Source organism: Scyliorhinus canicula, chromosome 11 (genome assembly GCF_902713615.1).
Source record: "Scyliorhinus canicula chromosome 11, sScyCan1.1, whole genome shotgun sequence".
In the NCBI taxonomy this organism is placed as follows: Eukaryota; Metazoa; Chordata; class Chondrichthyes; order Carcharhiniformes; family Scyliorhinidae; genus Scyliorhinus; species Scyliorhinus canicula.
In genome coordinates, this window is record NC_052156.1 from 78,424,911 (window position 1) to 78,445,049 (window position 20,139).

At 45.9% G+C, this 20,139-nt stretch overlaps 1 protein-coding gene across 2 annotated transcripts in view; it reads right to left on the bottom strand.

Annotated features, from left to right (window-relative positions):
• Positions 1-20,139, bottom strand: part of LOC119973148 (metabotropic glutamate receptor 7-like) — a 967,737-nt gene that overhangs the window by 414,241 nt on the left and 533,357 nt on the right. For both annotated transcript variants that reach the window (XM_038810761.1, XM_038810760.1), the window contains exon 6: positions 14,990-15,127. In XM_038810761.1, the coding sequence (XP_038666689.1) occupies positions 14,990-15,127 (138 nt within the window). The remainder of the gene's footprint in view (positions 1-14,989; positions 15,128-20,139) is intronic.

Below are 20,139 nucleotides of genomic sequence, written 5' to 3' on the forward strand. Positions count from 1 at the left end.
CGGCATCAGTCCCAATTTTTGGGTAAACGGCCATTCTCCAGCCCCGCGCCAAAATCGATTTCGGCTCGGAAAATCCAGACCAATAAACCGCTTGCCCAATTCAAAGAGTTAATGTAGTTCTTGTGACAAGTAATATGACAATATTTTGGTATGAAAGTTTATCAAAGTAAATTAACACTGCTGAACAAACAATAGACAAAGATCATTTTTTGTTGATCACAGCTCACCTGAGGAGTTTGTCTCAGACAATGACCCTAAGTTCCATCTAATGAAGCAAAACAATATTGAGCATTCCTTCACTCTACTCACTCTCTGGCATTAAATAGTGCAGTTTAAAGACTTGTTAGGATAGTTAAAGAAGCACTGAAGAAAGAAGTGCTGCATAATGTTCAAATGATAGAATGAAAAAGCGACTAGCTCATCTTCTGCTCTCATGTACAACAACTCCGCTACAGACTATGCACCCGGTGAGCTTGAGATGATGAAAAGGCAAAGGGCACATGAAAGGTTCGCCCAAACTTGACTTTTAAAGTTGAATGGAAGCAATTCAGTCAATGTCAGTGTGACATGTCAGTTTCAAGCCAAATGAACTGACTTGTGTTAAGTCCCCTTCAAAAGCTACACAAAAGTAAGGAACTAAAAGATACTTTGTTAAGATTGATGAAAAAGGGAGAAATGTGCATGTAAATCACATGATCCCAGCAAGGGTTGAACTAAAACATGAACTTGATTTATTTGATCATGAACTCATGCTGGAGTATGAATCAGATCAGACTTTGGTGTCTAAAGTACAAATTTCAGTGAGAAAAAAGGGGTTACTATTCTTCCATGCCGCGGCAGAGCGTCCACACCGTCGTAAATGCCGTTGCATTTTACAACGGCGTCAACGGGCCGCTCTCACCACTAATTCTGGCCCCTACAGGGGGAGAGCACGGCCCTGCAGCTGCAGATCCCAGCGCAAACTGTGCGCCGCGGGACCAGCGGCAGCCAGCGCAAATGAGGACATGCGCAGTGGCCTCCTTCAACGCGCCGGCCCCGACGCAACATGGCGCAGGACTACAGGGGCCGGCACGTAGGAAAGAAGGCCCCCAGCCACAGAGGCCGGCCCGCCGATCGGTGGGCCCCAATCGCCGGCCAGGCCACATCGGAGGCCCTCCCGAAGTCAGACCCCCCCTTCTCCCCAAAGGCCGCCACCCGACCCTTCCACGCCGAGGTCCCGCCAGCTCAGAGTAGGTTAGAACTGCGCCGGCGGGACTCGGCTCTTTTCTTACGGCCACTCGGCCCATCCGGGCTGGAGATTCGGCGGGCCGGTGGCGTAAATCAGTGACAAAACTAAAGGAGCCGGCGCAGAAGAAAGGGGGCCCCCAGCCCGAAAGGCCAGTCTGCCAATCGGTGGGCTCCGATCACGGGCCAGGTCATAGCAGAGGCCCCCCCCCGGGTCGGACCTCCCCCCCCCCCCCCCCCACCACAGGTCACCACCGGACCCTTCCACGTCGAGGTCCTGCCGGCTAGGAGCAGGTTAGAACGGCACCGGTGCGACTTGGGATTTTTTAAATGACTGCTCGGCCCAATCCCGGGCCGAGAATAGGCGGGGGAGGGGGGGCGTAGAGCGGCCCCTGACTGGCGGCAATGGCACTGATTCGCCGCTCTGCAGGGGATTGCGCCCTGGCATCTGGGCGGCGTGGCGCAATTCGCGCCGGTCATGCTGATTCTACGGCCCGGCCCAGGGCTGAGAGAATCCAGACCTGTTTTCTTCATGATGCTGGATTTTCTGCCTCATTGGGAACTCCGCCACCAGGAGAATTTACCCCATTGTGGATTGTCCCAGCTGTTTTGGTGGAATTTGTCACAGCCATCAAAATGTGAGCAGAGTTTTCAGAGCAGGTTGTTGAATGTGGATTGGCCTGATACCTCCTCAGTGAGATGAAAATCACTTGTTTGAAATCATTAGAATACCTTCGGCATTATGACTGAGAAGGATAACGGAGTGGAACTAATGACCCACGAGGTGAACATTGATGGTAAGAAAAACAGTGGAATCCCTACTAAATGAAAAAATAGAGAAACATCTCAAAACCAAAAATATAACAGTGAATAGTGAGCATGATTTTGAAAAGGCAAGTGTAGTTTAGGGCAGCACGGTAGCATTGTGGATAGCATAATTGCTTCACAGCTCCAGGGTCTCAGGTTCGATTCCGGCTTGGGTCACTGTCTGTGTGGAGTCTGCACATCCTCCCCGTGTGTGCGTGGGTTTCCTCCGGGTGCTCCGGTTTCCTCCCACAGTCCAAAGATGTGCAGGTTAGGTGGATTGGTCATGATAAGTTGCCCTTAGTGTCCAAAATTGCCCTTAGTGTTGGGTGGGGTTACTGGGTTATGGGGATAGGGTGGAGTTGTTGACCTTGGGTGCTCTTTCCAAGAGCCGGTGCAGACTCGATGGGCCGAATGGCCTCCTCCTGCACTGTAAATTCTATGATAATCTATGAACTCCATTAAATTATTTGAAGAGATAAAAGAGAGATATCAGTGCCTCACGGCGCCGAGGACCTGGGTTTGTTCCCGGCATTGGTCACTGTCTGTATGACGTTTGCACATTCTCCCTGTGTCTGTGTGGGTCTCACCCTCACAAACCCAAAGATGAGCAGGATAGGTAGATTGGCCAAGCTAAATTACCCCTTAATTGGAAAAAAAATTGGGTACTCTAAATTTTATATTTTAAAAAATAGAAAGATATCAGGCAGGGAACTTTCCAAAAGGCCTTCTACGAGGTGCCAAATAATAGATTAATGAATGCGTTCACAGCATGCAGATTCAGGGGACAACTAGGAGGATGAATAGCTAGGTGGATGACAGATTCAGGAAAAAGGATTGCTATCCAGAGTGGCAGAAAGCGGAATGTGAGATCCCACAAGGATTGGAGTTGGGACCATGTTGTTCATAATTGATATTAATGGTCTGGCGTTTAAATCAAGAGCACAATTTCTAAATTGGAAGATGTCAACAAATGGTGGATGGTAGAGTCCAGAGAAGCAGTGGGATAGTCAATATTGAGCAACACTGCAACAAATTACAAAAATATATCAATAAACTTCCAGAATGGGCACAAACCTGGTAAATTCATCTCAATACATAAGTCTGAGGAATGACATTTTCAAATGAAAATAAGGGGGTCATATATTACTTGGGTAGAGCAGCGAAATAATTTTGGATAGCAAATATATAAATCACTAAAAGCTACAATGGAGGATAATGAGATCAAAGAAAGAAACTACAGAAAGTGAGTCTGGAGAAGTGATTGTCTTGTTATGCTCTTGGCGTAGCATAAGCTGCTTCCTTGATGTTCACTCTGACAAAGGAAGGTTCAGACGTGGAGATAACTTCAACACGTTTATTAAACTATTTACAATTCTCCTACTCGGGTTCGCCTCTACTGTTAATCCTTCTATAGCTACTCAGACTGATGAACCAGTCTGCTACAATCCACGTGGTGGGTGTGATGTTGAATCAGCCCTGTGTCTGTACTCACTGAGTGTCTCCACTGGAAAGAAGAAGATCATTTGTGTTGTGTCCTTTATATATGGGTTGGTGTAATGCCCCCCTGTGGTAGTGTCACCTCTGCGTGTATCGTGAATGCCCATTGGTGGTGTCCTATCTTACTGACCTATTGGTTGAGTGTCTGTGTGTCATGTCTCTGGTGCTCCCTCTAGTGTCTAGCTAGTCTACGTGCACTTACATAAACGCCTTGTGTATCTACAGTGATGCATATCACCACAGTGATAATGGAAAACGAGATGGCAGATGAATTGAACAGGTATTTTGCATTCCTCTTAACAGTAGAGGATACAAGTAACATTCCAGAAGCAGCTACAAACCAGGAAATACAAGGGAGGAAGGAACTCAGGAAAATTACAGCCACCAGAGAAGTGATGCTGGGTAAATTGTTGGAGCTGCGGGCTAACAAGAGACTGGATTCTGGCGAAATTAATTTGAGGGTCTTAAAAGAAGTGTCTAGTGAGATAGTGGATGCCTTGGTTTTAATTTTCCAAACCACCCTAAGATTCGAGGAAGGTTCCATTAGGTTGGAAGGTAGCAAATGTAACTCTATTATTCCAAAAATAGATGGAGACTGAAAGCAACCAGTTAGCCTAACATCTGCCAGAGAATGTGTTAGAAGCCATTATTAAAGAAGTTATGGTAGGGCACTTGGATAAGTTCAAGGCATTCAGGCAGAGTCAACATGATTTTGTGAAAGGAAAGTCAATGTTTAACCAACTTATTGACATTTTTGAGGAAGTAACGTGTGCTGTGAATGATGGGGAATTGGTGAATGCACTGTATGTAGATTTCTAGAAGGCATTCAATAAAGTGCCACATCAAAGTTTATTTCAGAAAATAAAAGCTTACGTTTCAGAGTATAACATATTGGCATGGGTGGAAGATTAGCTGGCGAGCAGAAAGCAAGGAGTAGGCATAAATGGATCTTTTTCAGCTTGGCAAGATGTAACGATTGGTGTACCACAGGGATCAATGCTGGGACCTCAACTGTTTACAATTTATATAAATGATTTTGATGAAGAGATTGAAGGGATGGTTGTCAAATTTGCTGCTGACATAAAGACAAGTTCTGAAATGGATAGAAGGAGAAAAAGGATAGAAGGAGGCTACAAAAAGATACAGTTAGCAGGCAAAGATCTGGCAACTAGAGTTCAATGTGGAAAAATGTGAAATTGTTCATTTTGGAACAAGGAATTAAAAAAGTATATTATCTAAATGGCACAGCGCTGAGGTGCAGAGGGATCTAGGAGTCCTAGTGCATGAATCACAAAAGACTAGTATGCAAGTACAGCCGTTAATTCAAAGCTAATAGAATGTTATCATTTATTGCGAGGGCAATTGAATACAAAAGTAGGGTTATGCTTCAGTTGTAATAGGCTCTAGGCACTATTGAGACCACCTTTGGAGTACTGTGCACAGTATAAGTCACCTTATTTAAGAAAGAATGTACATGTGGGGGAAGCAGATCAGAGAAGGCTTACCAGACTAAAACCCGGGTGGATTGCCTTTTAAGGAAAAGTTTGACAGGCTAGGCTTATTTAAACTGGAGGTTGAAAGAGTAAGAGGCGACTTGATTGAAACAGATAAGATCCTGAGTGGCCTTGACAGGCTGCATGAGGAGAAGATGTTTCCCCTTGTTGGAGAATCTAGAACTATGTGTCACTGTTTAAAAAGGAGTTGCCCATTTAAAATGGAGATGAGCCAATTTTTTTTCCACCAGAGGGGCGTGGGTCTTTGGAACTCTGGCCACGATTTAACAGAAATGAAACAGAGTGTCGTGTTGAGCATGTATACTGGGTGTCCGGGTAAAATCCCGCTATTAAATGGGACTCTGCTTCATTCCAGGGTCTCGGTAAGGAACGCCCTGCTAACGCCGCACTCAGTCCCATTTCCTACACTAATGAGCTCTGCTTGCCAGTGCATGAGGAGATTGGAGCACCATTGTTAAATGGCTCCCCAAACTCTAGACCCCTACTGTGGCATCTGGATCCCCCTAATGCCTTCTTATCTGTAAGGGGGACATCAAATCCCCCAGCCCACACTTGATAAGGGCAGGTTACCCCCGGGCCCGATTCCTGGCATGGACAAAATGCCACCTGGGCACCTTGACACTTCCAACACCCCCAAGTGCCAGTATGCCTGGTCTAATTTTGTGAAGACCGGTGCTCCGAGACGTGGCGGTTAAATCCCACTCCTTGGGAAACTCTGGCGATTGCATATTCAAGTGTGCCTCAGTGCACACGTTAATATGCAAACTTGCATCCCGCCCATTATAGGCAGGATCCAGATTGCGACGTCTCGAGATATCCCGTTCGATCTCATGAGGCATAGTGAGCGGGCTAAATCCCACGAGAGGCCTCTTGCGCGATTTACCGCCGCATCGTGTCCTGAGTCGGGCGTGACCCACCCGCTTCATAGGGCTGTCTCTTCCTGAAAAGGTTGTGGAAGCAGAGTCTTGGAATATTTTTCAGGCGGAGGTGGATAGATTCTTGTTGAGCAAAAGGGTGATAGATTGTTTGGAGCGAGCGAAATGAAGATTTGAGGATACGATCAGATCATCCATGATCTTATTGAATGGTGGAGAAGGCTTGAGGGGCTGAATGGCCTACTTCTGCTCCTTGTTCGTATGCCCTTTCATATGTAATCAAGCACTATTTTTGGAGGGCACTGAGAAATTATGCTAAACTTGTTTGAAAATTGGTTACACAATATTTAGTTCTACTTGCCATACTAGTAAAAGATATAAAGGTTCTGGAAAAACGTCAAAAAAGATTTATGAGGATGATCCAGCAATCTGAGGTTCTGAGGCAGATGAGAGCAAACTGAATGGAGGGTTATGCTAATAAGAGTTAGATGGGGCAGGATGAAATGAGATTAAATGCCAGCATGGACTGGTTAGTATGTGCTGTTTGTTCGAAATAATGTCTCAGAAAATGTCCTCCAGAGTCCTGCGTAGCTTCATCACTTGGCAATTAACCTTCCAAGAGTGTTGTGCTGACAGTGAAGGCTGAGAGCTGTATTTTCGATCTGATAAGCCATGGGTCATGCAGATTGAGCAGCTGGGTGTGGAGATTGATGCCATTTGTCAACTTTCTAAAATACTTTTAGTATCACCACATAGCAGGCCCACAGCAATATTAAAATGAAATGGTTCATTTTCCTTTGCTTTGTATCTGTGCGAAGCAGGTGTAGGCATTCAAGTCCCATGCAATTGAGTCAACTGTGATGTAACTGTCGTCATGGCCTCTTTACCTTCCCCTAATCTGGAAGGGGACTCAATAGGAAAGGTGCCCAGAAGAAGTTGGTATCAGGTCCCTTGCTCAGAAGGTACAATGAGGAAGAACAGGCAGCAAGTGATGGAGAAAAGGATTGTTTTCCCTCATGTTATCCAAGATGTTATTTACTGTAGACCTTTTATGTCTGCTGTTTTGGAAGAGGCAGCCAGTGGGCCACACAAGTGGATGACCTCTACGTTGCCCAGGACACCATTTAGACTTCTCGTTCCGAATCTGGGGGCCAACATTTGCTTTGCAATGGGACTACATCTTGGGAGGCTCAAGGCAATGAGATGTATGAAAATGCCAGTGGGTTCAGGCCAAGTCAGATGGAGCACAAACCAAGGAGGGAGAAATACAAATGGCCTTGATGTGTTATTATGTAGTAGGGAAAATGGAGCCTCAGAGGTACACTTAGGGCAGCAAGGAAAAACCGACCTGGAAAGGGTTAAACCGGCAGTCTACTAATCAAATTAGCATAGTACAAGCTAATAGGCCACAGATAACACATAACTAATCGAACAGCGATCAGCCTGGCTCCGGCCGGTCTAGAATAGACATTGTCCAGCTCGCTACATGTAAATATCAGGGACATGGAGCAGTTATCACCCCATCACGGACTGATTGTTCAGACATGGTCCTTTTGTATTAGAAAGCAGGTGGACAAAATGTACCTCTGGATCGACTAGCATCAATGTATGTAAAAGAGTGTTTCCGCATCATCTAATCGGAAATGGCTGCAATCCCATCGCGTTGCTGGCACTGATAATTGGTTGCATTGTACTATTTGAATCACTCACATCATGTTGAATCACTTTGAATCACTCTGTATCGAACCAAAACAATATAAAGAATTACATGGGGTTATATTCGGGCAGAGCTTCTTGGACTGAGCTGTAGTTAAGACGGCTGAGTTTTAGCTCCCGCGCATGCATGTGATGAATAAAGCTATTTTGTTAAGTTCCATATGGTTTGAAGAACTCGACGCATTTAATTCTGCTAACATAATACATCCTTCCTTAAGGAATTTCTCCATTGCTGATAAAGTTATTCAAATCTCGAACAGATATGAAGACTCTTGCTGCATTGTAACCTTAACAAAGTTTTACCTGTTGAGAGAGACAACTTCTAACTGTGGTTGTTTTCTAATGCATTTTCCACAAACTGTGAAAACGATTGACTTTCACCTTGACGAATATATTTGTAGGAATCCAAATTCTCTATTAGCATATCAAACAGGTGTACGGCATCTTCATAATTAATTTAGGATGAGTTCCAGATGGAATTCTGTCAGAATCAATCCGATTGGAATTGATCCTGACTTATTCCGAATGATGTGAATTGTATTCTGCTTTGGGATCAATTCCAGCTGTTAACCTCATCATCGCTGTTGGTACCTATTTTATTCTATTGAACAAATGGCTTATTTCATTACCAACTGAAAATGTAATTAATTATTGTGTAAGAATGGGCAGCTTAATCTTTCCCCAGGATGAGCCCCGAGCCTGAGCAAACACCTAAGAATTCAATTAGTTATTTGGTAGTACTGAACTTAGGTATGCTGAAAATAAAGGAAACATATTTTGGTGGAAGCTTTTCACCTTGCACTCATCAGGACATTCGCAAGAACACAACATAAAGGAAATCAAAAAAATGTATACTGTATTAGAAGAAAGTGCTGATTGGACTCTGATTGGAAAATGTGGCAGTTGACAATGACTGACAGTTAACTGTCAAGAATTGTTTGAAATTTAAAGCAGGCAGCTTCACTCTGATGAGTCAAGATATTGCCCGAAGCAATGGACCAGTGAATGGCTGTCACTTATTTTGTTGAGGCGAAGCAAGCACAATGTGTGCACATGTTCTTTCTATATGTAATTAATATGACCTTGTGTAATAATATATGAGCTTAATATGTATATCTGTAATATATGCAGCAACGTGTATGCAAATGTGCCACACTATGAGCCTGACTGACAATCTTAAATTGGTCATTGAAATAATTGTTAGCACACTGAGGATTATTTAGCAAATGTTGGACACTGTGTTTTGAGTTTTGCAAGCATGAGCTTGTTGGGTATGGTCTGTCCTTGCCCATTGCCAACAATGGCTGGGACAAGCTGTTTAATAAAAACCACCATGCTTTGGGACTTATGGCCAAATGCCTAGCATCACAATGCCCTGGGGCGGCACGGTGGCTCAGTGGTTAGTACTGCTCCCTCTCAGCTCCAGGGACCCCGGTTCAATTCCGGCCTTGGGTGACTGTGTGGAGTTTGCACTTTCTCCCATGTCTGTGTGGGTTTCCTCCGGGTGGCTCTGGTTTCCTCCCACAGTCCAAAGATTTGCAAGATAAGTGAGCCATGCTAAATTACCCTTTAGTGTCCAAAGGTTAGGTGGGTTTACTGGGTTATGGGGATAGGGTGGGGTCTTGGGCTTAGGTAGGGTGCTCGTTCCAAGGGCTGGTGCAGACTTGATGGGCTGAATGGCCTCCTCCTGCACTGTAAATTCTATGTTCTATGAAATTCAAACACCATATTATTCATTTGTGTGAGAGATAGAACATCTTTTTGGCTTGACGGCAACATCCTGTTCGTGGTGAATACTGCATAGTAGCAGAGTGAATCCATTAGACCATAAGACCATAAGACATAGGAGCAGAATTCAGCCACTCGGCCCATCGAGCCTGCTCCCCCATTCAATCATGGCTGATATGTTTCTCATCCCAATTCTCCTGCCATCTTCCCATAACCCCTGATCCCCTTATTAATCAAGAACCTATCTATCTCTGTCTTAAAGACACTCAGTGATTTGGCCTCCACAGCCTTCTGCAGCAACGAGTTCCACAGATTCACCACCCTCTGGCTGAAGAAATTCCTCCTCATCTCTGTTTTAAAGGATCGTCCCTTTAGTCTGAGATGGTGTCCCCTTGTTCTAGTTTTTCCTACAAGTGGAAACATCCTCTTCACGTCCACTCTATCCAGGCCTTGCAGTATCCTGTAAGTTTCAATAAGATCCCCTCTCATCCCTAAACTCCAACGAGTACAGGCCCAGAGTCTTCAACCGTTCCTTATACGGCAAGTTCTTCATTCCAGGGATCATTCTTGTGAACCCCCTCTGGACCCTTTCCAAGGCCAGCTCATCCTTCCTTAGATATGGGGCCTAAAGCTGCTTTCAATACTTGAAATGGGGTCTGACCAGAGCCTTACGCAGCCTCAGACGTACATCCCTGGTCTTGTATTCTAGCCCTCTTGTATGAACAACTTGCTTCTGCCGGTACTCAGAGTTTTGAGATACCTGACCCTTCCAGACTACCTGACTTTTCAGGGCTGAAAGTGATGGGCTTCGGCCCATTCACGGGTTTGCGTGCTATGCAGTAGAAAATGATCTGATCATCATCTCATAGTATGCCTTTCTTGCACCCTGTTTCAGCTTCAAACGTGCATGGTGAGCAAATAGGTTGAGCCCTATTTATGAGGTTGCTGATAAGGCCAATCTAATAGCCTGTAGAATTGTAAGAACCCCAATGTGTATATTGACCAGTGAAGGTAGTCTTGTTGTTAAACTCTGGTATTAAACCTCCCCCCGGCAGATTTCTGAACCAGCACATTAAGAATACAACATAAAGAATGTATGAAAGAAATTTGTGCATTTTTATAGATTACCTTTCTCGCCTTCAGAACTGGCAAAATACTTTACAGCCAGTGAAGTTTTAAATGTGGTTATTATCGTGTAGATAATGAATAGCAATCCTTTCATGTACAGTAAGGTTCCACACATAGCAAATGAGACAATTGGCCAGTTAATCTTATGGGCAAGAGTTTCCTCTGCCTTCCTAAAGCAATCTAAATTAGGATCGAAACAAACCAGTAGGGTCCCACACAACCATGGTACCTGAAATATGATAAAACTAGTTGCTGCTAGATGGCATAAGTATTACATTACTTTACATCCTAATTGCCATAATTAACAACACAAATGGGTGTCAGCCACTGTCAATGGTGCAATGGAAATTTCAGCAATGGAACAAGGGGCAAGCCAGCTGTGAACGTGTTTTGGAAACCAATAGTTTGATTCCAGAATGCTGGAGGTAATGGATGGTCTACATATGTTTATTTGTGGCCAGCTGACAAGCAGCTGAGGCTTTCCACAGTGGGATAAGGGTGGAATGTGTTCAACTGTCTATGATTTCCAAATACATTCCACCACTAACTTTCTGCACCATGGATCGAGAGAACACTTAACGCAGTAGACATCATGTCACATGCTAATTGAGGCTGGAGTGGCCCCTAGAGTCCAATGAAACTAGTCTTGCATCAGGAATACCTTTTCCCAGTTACCCATTTATTCCACACTCTCATTTCGCACAAAGCAAAAGCACGAGTCGCTATTAGAAAGGAGGGAGCCTTGTCGAATCGACAGCAAGAACAGAAAATGCTGGACAAGTTCAGCAGGTCTGACTGTATCTGTGGAGAGAAAATGGAGCAAACATTTCGAGTCTGGATGACTCTTTGTCAAAGCTATGGTCATGGTTTTTGTTTAAGATTCCATCATCCGCACTAATTTGCTTTTATGTTGTCTTCCTAGTTGGGTCAGCTATTTTAAGAAATGTAAGAGATGATTTCCAAACTGGCATCGACTAGAAATAGATAACTGCTCATTTGGAAAAAAAATAATTCCCTTGCGCCTTCAAATGCTGATGTCTTTTTCAGATATGGCTCCCACGAGGAACATGCAGCAACCTATCTAACAATGCAAATTTGGGTCCCAGACTGGTTATAATCGGTAAAAGTTGTGAACCGTAGCCTGACCCTCTGCCCTTCATTCAAGGACTTTTCAATTCAAATATTGCCGCACTTAAAGCAGCAGCGCTCTTAATCGTTTCTAATGACAGCTGCTAATATTGCAATTCCACCACCAACACCACCAATTATACGGAGGATAATGGATCCTTGGGAGCTATTCAATTCATTAACAAACTGCATTCAATTCGCCGCAAATTGTCGAACTCACTCATGCAACCTGGAAGGACAGCTAACGAGGGAGGTGAAAATAAGGTGATTTCAATTGAATGGGATGTTCTGGTTCAAAGTTGAGGTTGAGATGAAAACATAACGAAAAGGAAATGGCGTCAAATGCATTCTTTGAAACATTTGGTCAACACGTTCATCTAAAACTCCAGCATATTCTTTTTGGAAAAAACTAATAAAACAGGTGAACAGCTTCCGGAAGATAGCCAACACAAAAGCTTTATAGAAGCAAGAAAAAAAATGTTTGACGAAATACTCTGAAAGAACTTTCTTTTATTTAAAAAAAAATAAATTTAGAATACCAAATGAAGAGGCAATTTAGCATGGCCAATCCATCTACCCTGCACATCTTTGGGTTGTGGGGGAATAACCCACGCAAACACAGGCAGAATGTGCAAACTCCACACGGTCAGTGACCCAGAGCCGGGATCGAACCTGGGACCTCGGCGCCGTGAGGCAACAGTGCTAACCGCTGTGCCACTGTGCTGCCAGAACTTTCTTTTATATTTATTATTATGGGCAGCACAGTTGCACAGGTGGATAGCACTGTGGCTTCACAGCACCAGGGTACAAGTTTCGATTCCCCGCTGGGTCACTGTCTGCGCGGAGTCTGCACCTTCTCCCTGTGTCTGCGTGGGTTTCCTCCGGGTGCTCCGGTTTCCTCCGACTATCCAAAGATGTGCAGGTTAGGCGGATTGGCCATAATAAATTGCCCTCAGTGACCAAAAAAGGTTAGGAGGGGTTATTGGGTTACGAGGACAGGGTGGAAGTGAGGGCCAAATGGCCTCCTTCTACACTGTATGTCCTATGTCTCTATGTCTCCATTACCTTAACGTGTCTCCCAAACAAGAGCAACACGGTGGCACAGTGGTTAGCAATTCTGCCTCACGGAGCCGAGGACTCAGGTTGATCCCGGCCCCGGGTCATTGTCCGTGTGAAGCTTGCACATTCTCCCACTGTCTGTGTGGGCCTCACCCCCACAACCCAAAAAAGATGTGCAGGGTAGATGAATTGAATACGCTAAATTGTCCCTTAATTGGAAAAAAAAGAATTGTGTACTCTAAATTTTTAAAAAAGTTGTATCTCTCAGATAGTCCATCAGCTTTCTGGCCAGCGAATTAACTTTGAAGTTCTATTACTGTGTCAGGAAAGCATAACATGGTAGCTCATAGGTGCAGCACATCAAGGGTCTGTGAGCAGCTAATGAGATAAATCGTAGAATCATAGGAAGACAACAGCACAGGAGAAAGCCATTCGGCTCATCGTGTCTCTGTCAGTTCTCTGCAAGAGCAACTCAGCCAGTCCCAACACTAGGCATTTGCCCAAGGACTAGTCAATGACCAGTTTGTCTATTTTATTTCCATGCTGTTGATTGCGGTTAGAATGTTGGTCAAAATATGAGAATTCCATTTTCTTCATCAAATACGACAATGAGTTGCCTTTGTTCTGCTTGAGGTATTAGAACAAGCAGATACAACTTTATTAATGCAATTTTTTAATTTCTGGAAAGCCTATTTAGAATAATAGAAACCTAGAACACCAAGGGAGGCCATTTGGTTAATCACGCCTGTGTCTGCTCTTAGAAAGAATTATCAAATTAATGCAACTCCCCACTATTAGGTCCAAGCCCCGCAAATTTATCAAGAATCATGGGCTCTTGAATGGAGAGTGATGTTATTTTCTGTTTAATGTATTCTTCCCTCTCCCACTCATTTCTGCTTGGGGAGTGGGCCACTTATTTGAGCTGCCATTTTGAATTTGCTTCTTATCGGAAATGCTTCGATACTGTCAGTGAGACGTTCAGGACCAGAACTTCAAACAGCCCTGAGGACAAAACTGCAACCATTTAATTTCGCAAATACAACCTTCCCAGGTTTCTACTTTGAGGCACACAGATGCTCTTTTAAAACAAATAGTGAAAGCTTATTTTATTTGTATTGATTTTTCGAAATATTTTAGAGGAGTACTTTGAACAGAAAGTATTCCCCTGTACTTTCCACCTTGCTCTGTGTTTTCCCCACATCTATCAAGACAAACGGAGGTGGAGAACTCAGCATGACTCAGTGTGATTGGATACTCATGCAGATGACAGTGTGATATGTCACTGAACAAATTATGCTATACTGCCAAATAGTTTGCCAATTGCAATGAGAAGCACTGTAATTAAATTATGCAATTCAGAGCAGAGGAATCCCAAAAGAATGCCTGAGGTAGATCTAACATTGCTGCCTGACTTAGTAAAATGGGGAAGTAGAATACTGGGCCTAACTGCTTTTTCCTTCTGGGTTCATATTAAGCCACATAGCCACATTTCTCCGGTTTCATTCTTTATCTTTACCATTAGCTGATCTTCGCGAGATACTGTTGAGGGCCATTCCACTTTGCTGTACAGTCCCTGGATAGAACAAAAATGGGTCCCTGCTCTAATTTACTATCGAGTGACTCTTGCACGAAACATTATGAGGTGAGGAAAGGAACACCCTCATCTGTGATACCCTGCTCAGGCGAATAACATCCTGTTGGTGCCCAGCTGCAGTGATTGAAGAGTGACCACTTGCCAAGAGGTGGCGGTGGAACCAAACTCTGCCCTGATCTGCACCTTCAGGAAGAGAAAGGGAGAGAGCCAACCAAAATAAAATCCTATCACCTTGAGTTATGCAGCATGGTGAAGATCAGACATTCCTGTCACTGTTCACAATTTTATGGTTTTTTTATATAATCAAATCCAGAACGAGTTCCTAATATCTAATCTTCTGAGTGAAATGACAAGTGACTACACTTGCATCAATGCCAGAGTAATGCATTCAATTACGCAACCAATTTATCATACATCAGTAATATTGATGCATCTATTGTATTAAAAGCCAGAATGAAGAGCACTTTTCCGCTTTTTTGAGAATGTGTTAAACATCAATCTGCAACATGTTTACATTATTAATAGGTGAACAACAAAATGGAACTGGTCATCTCATAAAATATGAATGAATAAAGTCATTCTGACTGCGACATTGCACCATACTTTCCTTTTGTCCGCCTAATTTGATCACATTCATTCTCAAAATTGTTACTAAGCTGCTGTTTTGTGAGACTCCCATGCAAAAGTCAACATTGAAATTGGACAGAAAGATTGATAACCTGTGCATTTCTTGGCCGTGTCTTTTCTCGATCCCGTGCGCGTCACTTGGCAGTCAAAGTTCTCTTCCCAGAATTCTGCGAACCAGACATTCCGTCGATTGTTCTCCAAGGTCCGACTGGTGAAGTAAGTATCAAAGCCTGGAGGAAAAAGAGAGAACACAAGACTGTTTACAGCAGACCCAAGATATGTTGAGCTGTGCAGGCAACACATGGATGAGTAAACTTTGGCGGGCGGGGAAGAGCAAAGGACTGAGGGAGAAGGAAGAAGGGGAAACAAAAGAAGGACGGATGGCAGGATGAAAAAGGAAAGCAAAGAAAGAAAGAAATCCTTGGTGGCGGCAAGGTGGCACAGTGGTTAGCACTGCTACCTCACAGCACCAGGGACCCGGGTTCAATTCCGACCTTGGCTGGCTATCTGTGTGGAGTTTGCACATTCTCCCCATGTCTGCCAGGGTTTCCTCCGGTTTCTCCGATTTCCTCCCACAGTCGAAAGATGTGCAGGTTAGGTGGATTGGCATTGCTCAATTGCCCCTTAGTGCCCAAAAGGTTAGGTGGGGGTTACAGTGTTAGGGTGGGGGCCTGGCCCTAGATAGGTGCTCTTTCAGAGGGTTGGTGCACACCTGATGGGTCAAATTACCGCCATATGCACTGCAGGGATTCTATGATTTCACGATTCATTTTAGTTTGGAAAGCAGGGAGGGTAATGAATAGCAAGCAAATTTATTTTGATTGCTCACAAGAGAGATTACTGCAGAATTGAGATTTATTACATGTACAGAGACACAAAATGTGATAATAATCACACGAGGCAGCTCAATGGCCAATAAAGTATAACTCTTGTTTCACTGATCTGTATTTTAAAACACGGAGTGTGCATCTGAACCCCAGTATATATTGATCAGGTAGGCTTCAGGTTTTGTAATAATTCTGCATTTGGGACATCTCTGGGAATTAAATCTCCACAGATTCGAACCTGGAAATTCAATTATACCCAAAACAGTATCCATGGGCATGATGTGAACACGGAGATGCCAGCTCATCATTGTCAGGCAGCCTCACATTGGTTATGCACCCATTTGAAGGAGCAGGAAATCAGGCTTTCCTGATGCCACTTTAAAGGGAGACAATCCCTGGTGAATGGGAGATGTGCCAGGCCTGCGAAGAGCAAGGTGAAATATCTGCCAAGGATCTGCAGAGGGGATCTAGGGTTTTCTGATGCAGTGTTTGAGCCCTTGGTTTACACCTTCTTCTTTAGCGAGAAGGCTCAACACAATTGGTGACAAGATGCCACAACCAGAGGAGGCCAAGTGTTGCTGTCCATCCTAACTCCTGTGGAGGAAAACATGTAAAGCATCACAGGCAGAGGGAGCGTCAAGGCTCTGGTTCGTGGCGATACTGGGGGAAATGCTAACACAGGCTTTTTCGTACCTTATCCTCCTGCTCTCTTACTTTTGCCTCTCCTCACACGCACTGCGTGACCGAGTGCAGCTGCTTTCACCAGCTACTTTCCCCTCCAACTTTACCTTCACACGAAAGCTAACCCTTATCCCTCGCTTTAATTTCAAGTGCTGAAAATGTGGGCATCCCTCAGGAGGGAGCATCATCACTCGATCGGATCCGAGCAAGTGCCAGTTCAGACAGACTGGCACCATGTGTACTTTTGATGGCAGCTTAAGGACGGTCACCGCATAGTAAATCAACTCACAGCTGCTCCTGTCTGCTTGGCTACTCTTTCTTGTCCACTAGGCCCAAAGGTAGACCTTCTAGTCATCAATGGCAGCATTAAAACTGTTCTGAAGGCAGATAAAATCAGTCCAGCACCAGCAAAGATTTGTTAGCAGTACCCAGAACGTAAAAGATATGAGCTGGAGTTGGCCATTTTGACTCATGAGCCTGCTTCACTTTAAATAATTCTGTGGGTGATCTACTTCCTGCTTACCCGCATATCCCTAACTTCCCACAAATCTATCCACCAGTCTTGAATAAACTCAATGACTGAACATCCATGGCTCGATAGACTACAGAATTCCAAAGATTGGTAACCCCTTGGGTGAAAAAAAAACTAATTTCAGACCAAAATCCTTTATTCAAAGACTGTGATCCCTCCTTATACATTATCCAGCCAAGGAAAGCTTGTTCTCCGCATCTAAGAACATAAGAACTAGGAGCAGGAGTAGGTCATCTGGCCCCTGGAGCCTGCTCCGCCATTCAATAATTTCATGGCTGATCTTTTTGTGGACTCAGCTCCACTTACCTTCCCGCTCACCCTAACCCTTTCTTCCTTTACTGTTCAAAAATCGATCTATCTTTGCCATGAAAACATTCAACAAGGTAGCCTCAACTGCATCACTGGGTAGAGAATTCCACAGATTCACAACCTTTTGGGTGAAGAAGTTCCTCCTTAACTCAATCCTAAATCTGCTCCCCCTTATTTTGAGGCTATACCCCCTAGTTCTAGATTCACCCGGTAACAACCTGCCTGCTTCTATCCTATCAATTCCCTTCATAATTTTATATGCTTCCATAAAATCCCCCTTCATTCATCTTGTCAAGCCCCTCACAAATCTTGGGCGGGATTCTCCGACCCACTGCCAGGCCAGAGAATCAGCGGGGGGAGGCGTGAATCCCACCCCGCCACCCCGACGCCAGCTGTCGGATTCTCCGGTGCAGGTTTTTCGTCGGGAGTGGGAATCGTGTCGCACGGGTAGGGGGCCGTTGGAGGGACCCATCCCCCGTCGATTTTCCGCCCCGTGATGGGCCGAGCGGCCGTCTGCGTACCGGCGGGACCTGGCTCTGTGGGCGGCCTGCAGAGTCCTCGAGGGGGGGGGGGGGGGGCACGGGGGATCTGGCCCTGCGGGGGGCCCCTACAGTGGCCTGGCCCGCGATCGGGGCCCACCGATCCGCGGGTGGGCCTGTGCCGTGGGGGCACTCTTTCCCTCCGCGCCGGACGCTGTACCGGTCCGCCATGGCCGGCGCAGAGAAGAACCCCCCTGCACAGCACACGCTGGCGCTCCCGCGCATGCGTCAACTCGTACCAGCCAGCGCCAAGCCCTTCCACGCCGGCTGGCTCGGTGCCAACCCTGCCAGCGCCACCCTAGCCTCTGAAGGTGCGGAGGATTCCGCACCTTCCGAGGGGCCCGACGCCGGAGTTGTTCATGCCATTCCTCGGCGTCGGTATGGCCCGACCCGCTGGTTAGGGTAGAACCCCGCCCCTTATATGGTGCAACTGGATTACCTCTCGTTCTTCTAAACTTCAGGGAATAGTGGCCGAGTCCATTTAATCTCCCTCCAGGAACCGGTCTAGTGAACTTCTGTTGCATTCCTTTCTAGGGCAGGCATATCCCTCCCTTGGTAATGGGATCAAACTGTACATGCTACTCCAGATGTGGCCTCACCAAGGCCCTGTACCCCTCCAGTAAGACTTTGGGTGGAATATTCCCATTTTCAGACCAAGTATTGAGGTTCATGCAGCAACATGAGTGCCTCTGGCTACCCCAGCCAGCAGGAAAACACGGCAAATCCTCTGGCCCCGAACTCATTAATTACGCACCCAGGTGCTTCACGCTGTATTCAGTGGCGGAGCAGGACTGTTGGCACGTAGTCCGCCGTTGTACCCAGGTCCATATTGAAAAGGCGCCAACAATACTGATTCACTCTTGAAGAAAGAAGGTAGACCTGCTTAAAATGAAGGTAGATCTCTGGGTGCACTCTGAGACCAAAAGATGGACCTCCTAAGAATGATGACTGATCTCCTGGAACATTCAGAGTCTGGAAGATGGGCTTCCTCAAGGACGCTGAATTTGGAGGTCCACCTGCAGGTGAACCCCCGATCCACAGCTGTGCTGTTCTCGGGTCAAGGGATGTGAGGGGCCTCCATCCTGAACTCTGGAGGCAGCCCCAGGCATTTGTCAGATATGTCCTGACATCCGCATGTCCCGTTGCTCCAAATGTTTTTCCCACTGGCACTGTGGAGAATCTCATGTGGGAGAGGGGGAAAAGAGGGTTGGCCTTCATTGACATTCGATTAATGGGATGCCAATGAGGTTTAAGCCAGCCCCTGTCATGTTTGACAACCCACCGTGGTGGGTACCAGCAGAAGGTCCTTCTGTAAATTCACGCCAGTGTGAAACCGATATCTGGTCCTCCTGCCATGCCCTTCATCAAACCTGCCAGCTGGGGGCTTGGGAGAATACCATCCTTTTTTTACTTTTACACTCAATCTCCTCGTTACAATAAGCTAACTTATCATTTTCCTTCCCAATTGTTAGATCCTGTACCTGCATAGTAAGATATTATGATACATATACAAGGTCCCTCTGATTGCACACATTCTTTAGTCCCTCATCATTCAAAACATATTGGGCGCGATTCTCCCAAAACGGGAGAAATCGTAAAGCTGGCGTCAAACCCGGGCAGGTTTGACGCCAGCATGCCCCTTCCCGACCGGGAACCGATTCTGGTCCCCGGTCGGGGCTAGCAGCCCGACGCCGTAGGCTCCGGCATGACGGGCTTAACGAATATCGTTAAGCCCGCTTGCCGGAGTTAGCGCCGGCTGACGCGTCATATGACGTCAGCCGCGCATGCGCGGATTGGAAGACTCCAACCCGCGCATGCGCGGATGACGTCATCGCGTATTTGCGCGAAACCCGCGCATGCGCGGGCCGGGTTGCCCCTCAGCCGCCCCGCGAATGGATACTGCGGGGCGGCGGAAGGAGAAAGAGTGCGCGGGCATCGGGCCCGCTGCCCGCAATCGGTGGGCACCGATCGCGGGCCCATGGCACCCTTGGCACGGCCATGGTACTGCCGTGCCAATCGGTGCCATGGTTATGAAAAGCGAGTTTGTGACGCCGTTTTTACGAACGGCCAGACCAGGTGTGTTTGCCGTTCGTAAAAACGGCGTAAAGGGCTGGGACTTCGGCCCATCGAACAGCTGTGAATCGCTGCCGGCCGTAAAAAAAACGGCGGCAGCGATTCGGGTCGGGAGTTGGGCGGGGGGTGGGGGAGAATAGCGGGAGGGCGGGAAAAATGTCGGGAAGGCCCTCCCGCTATTCTCCGACCCGTCGTGGGGGTCGGAGAATTTCGCCCATTGTCTTTTAAAAAAAAAACAATTCTGACCATATTGCTGCTCGCTCACCCAGCCAGATTATATC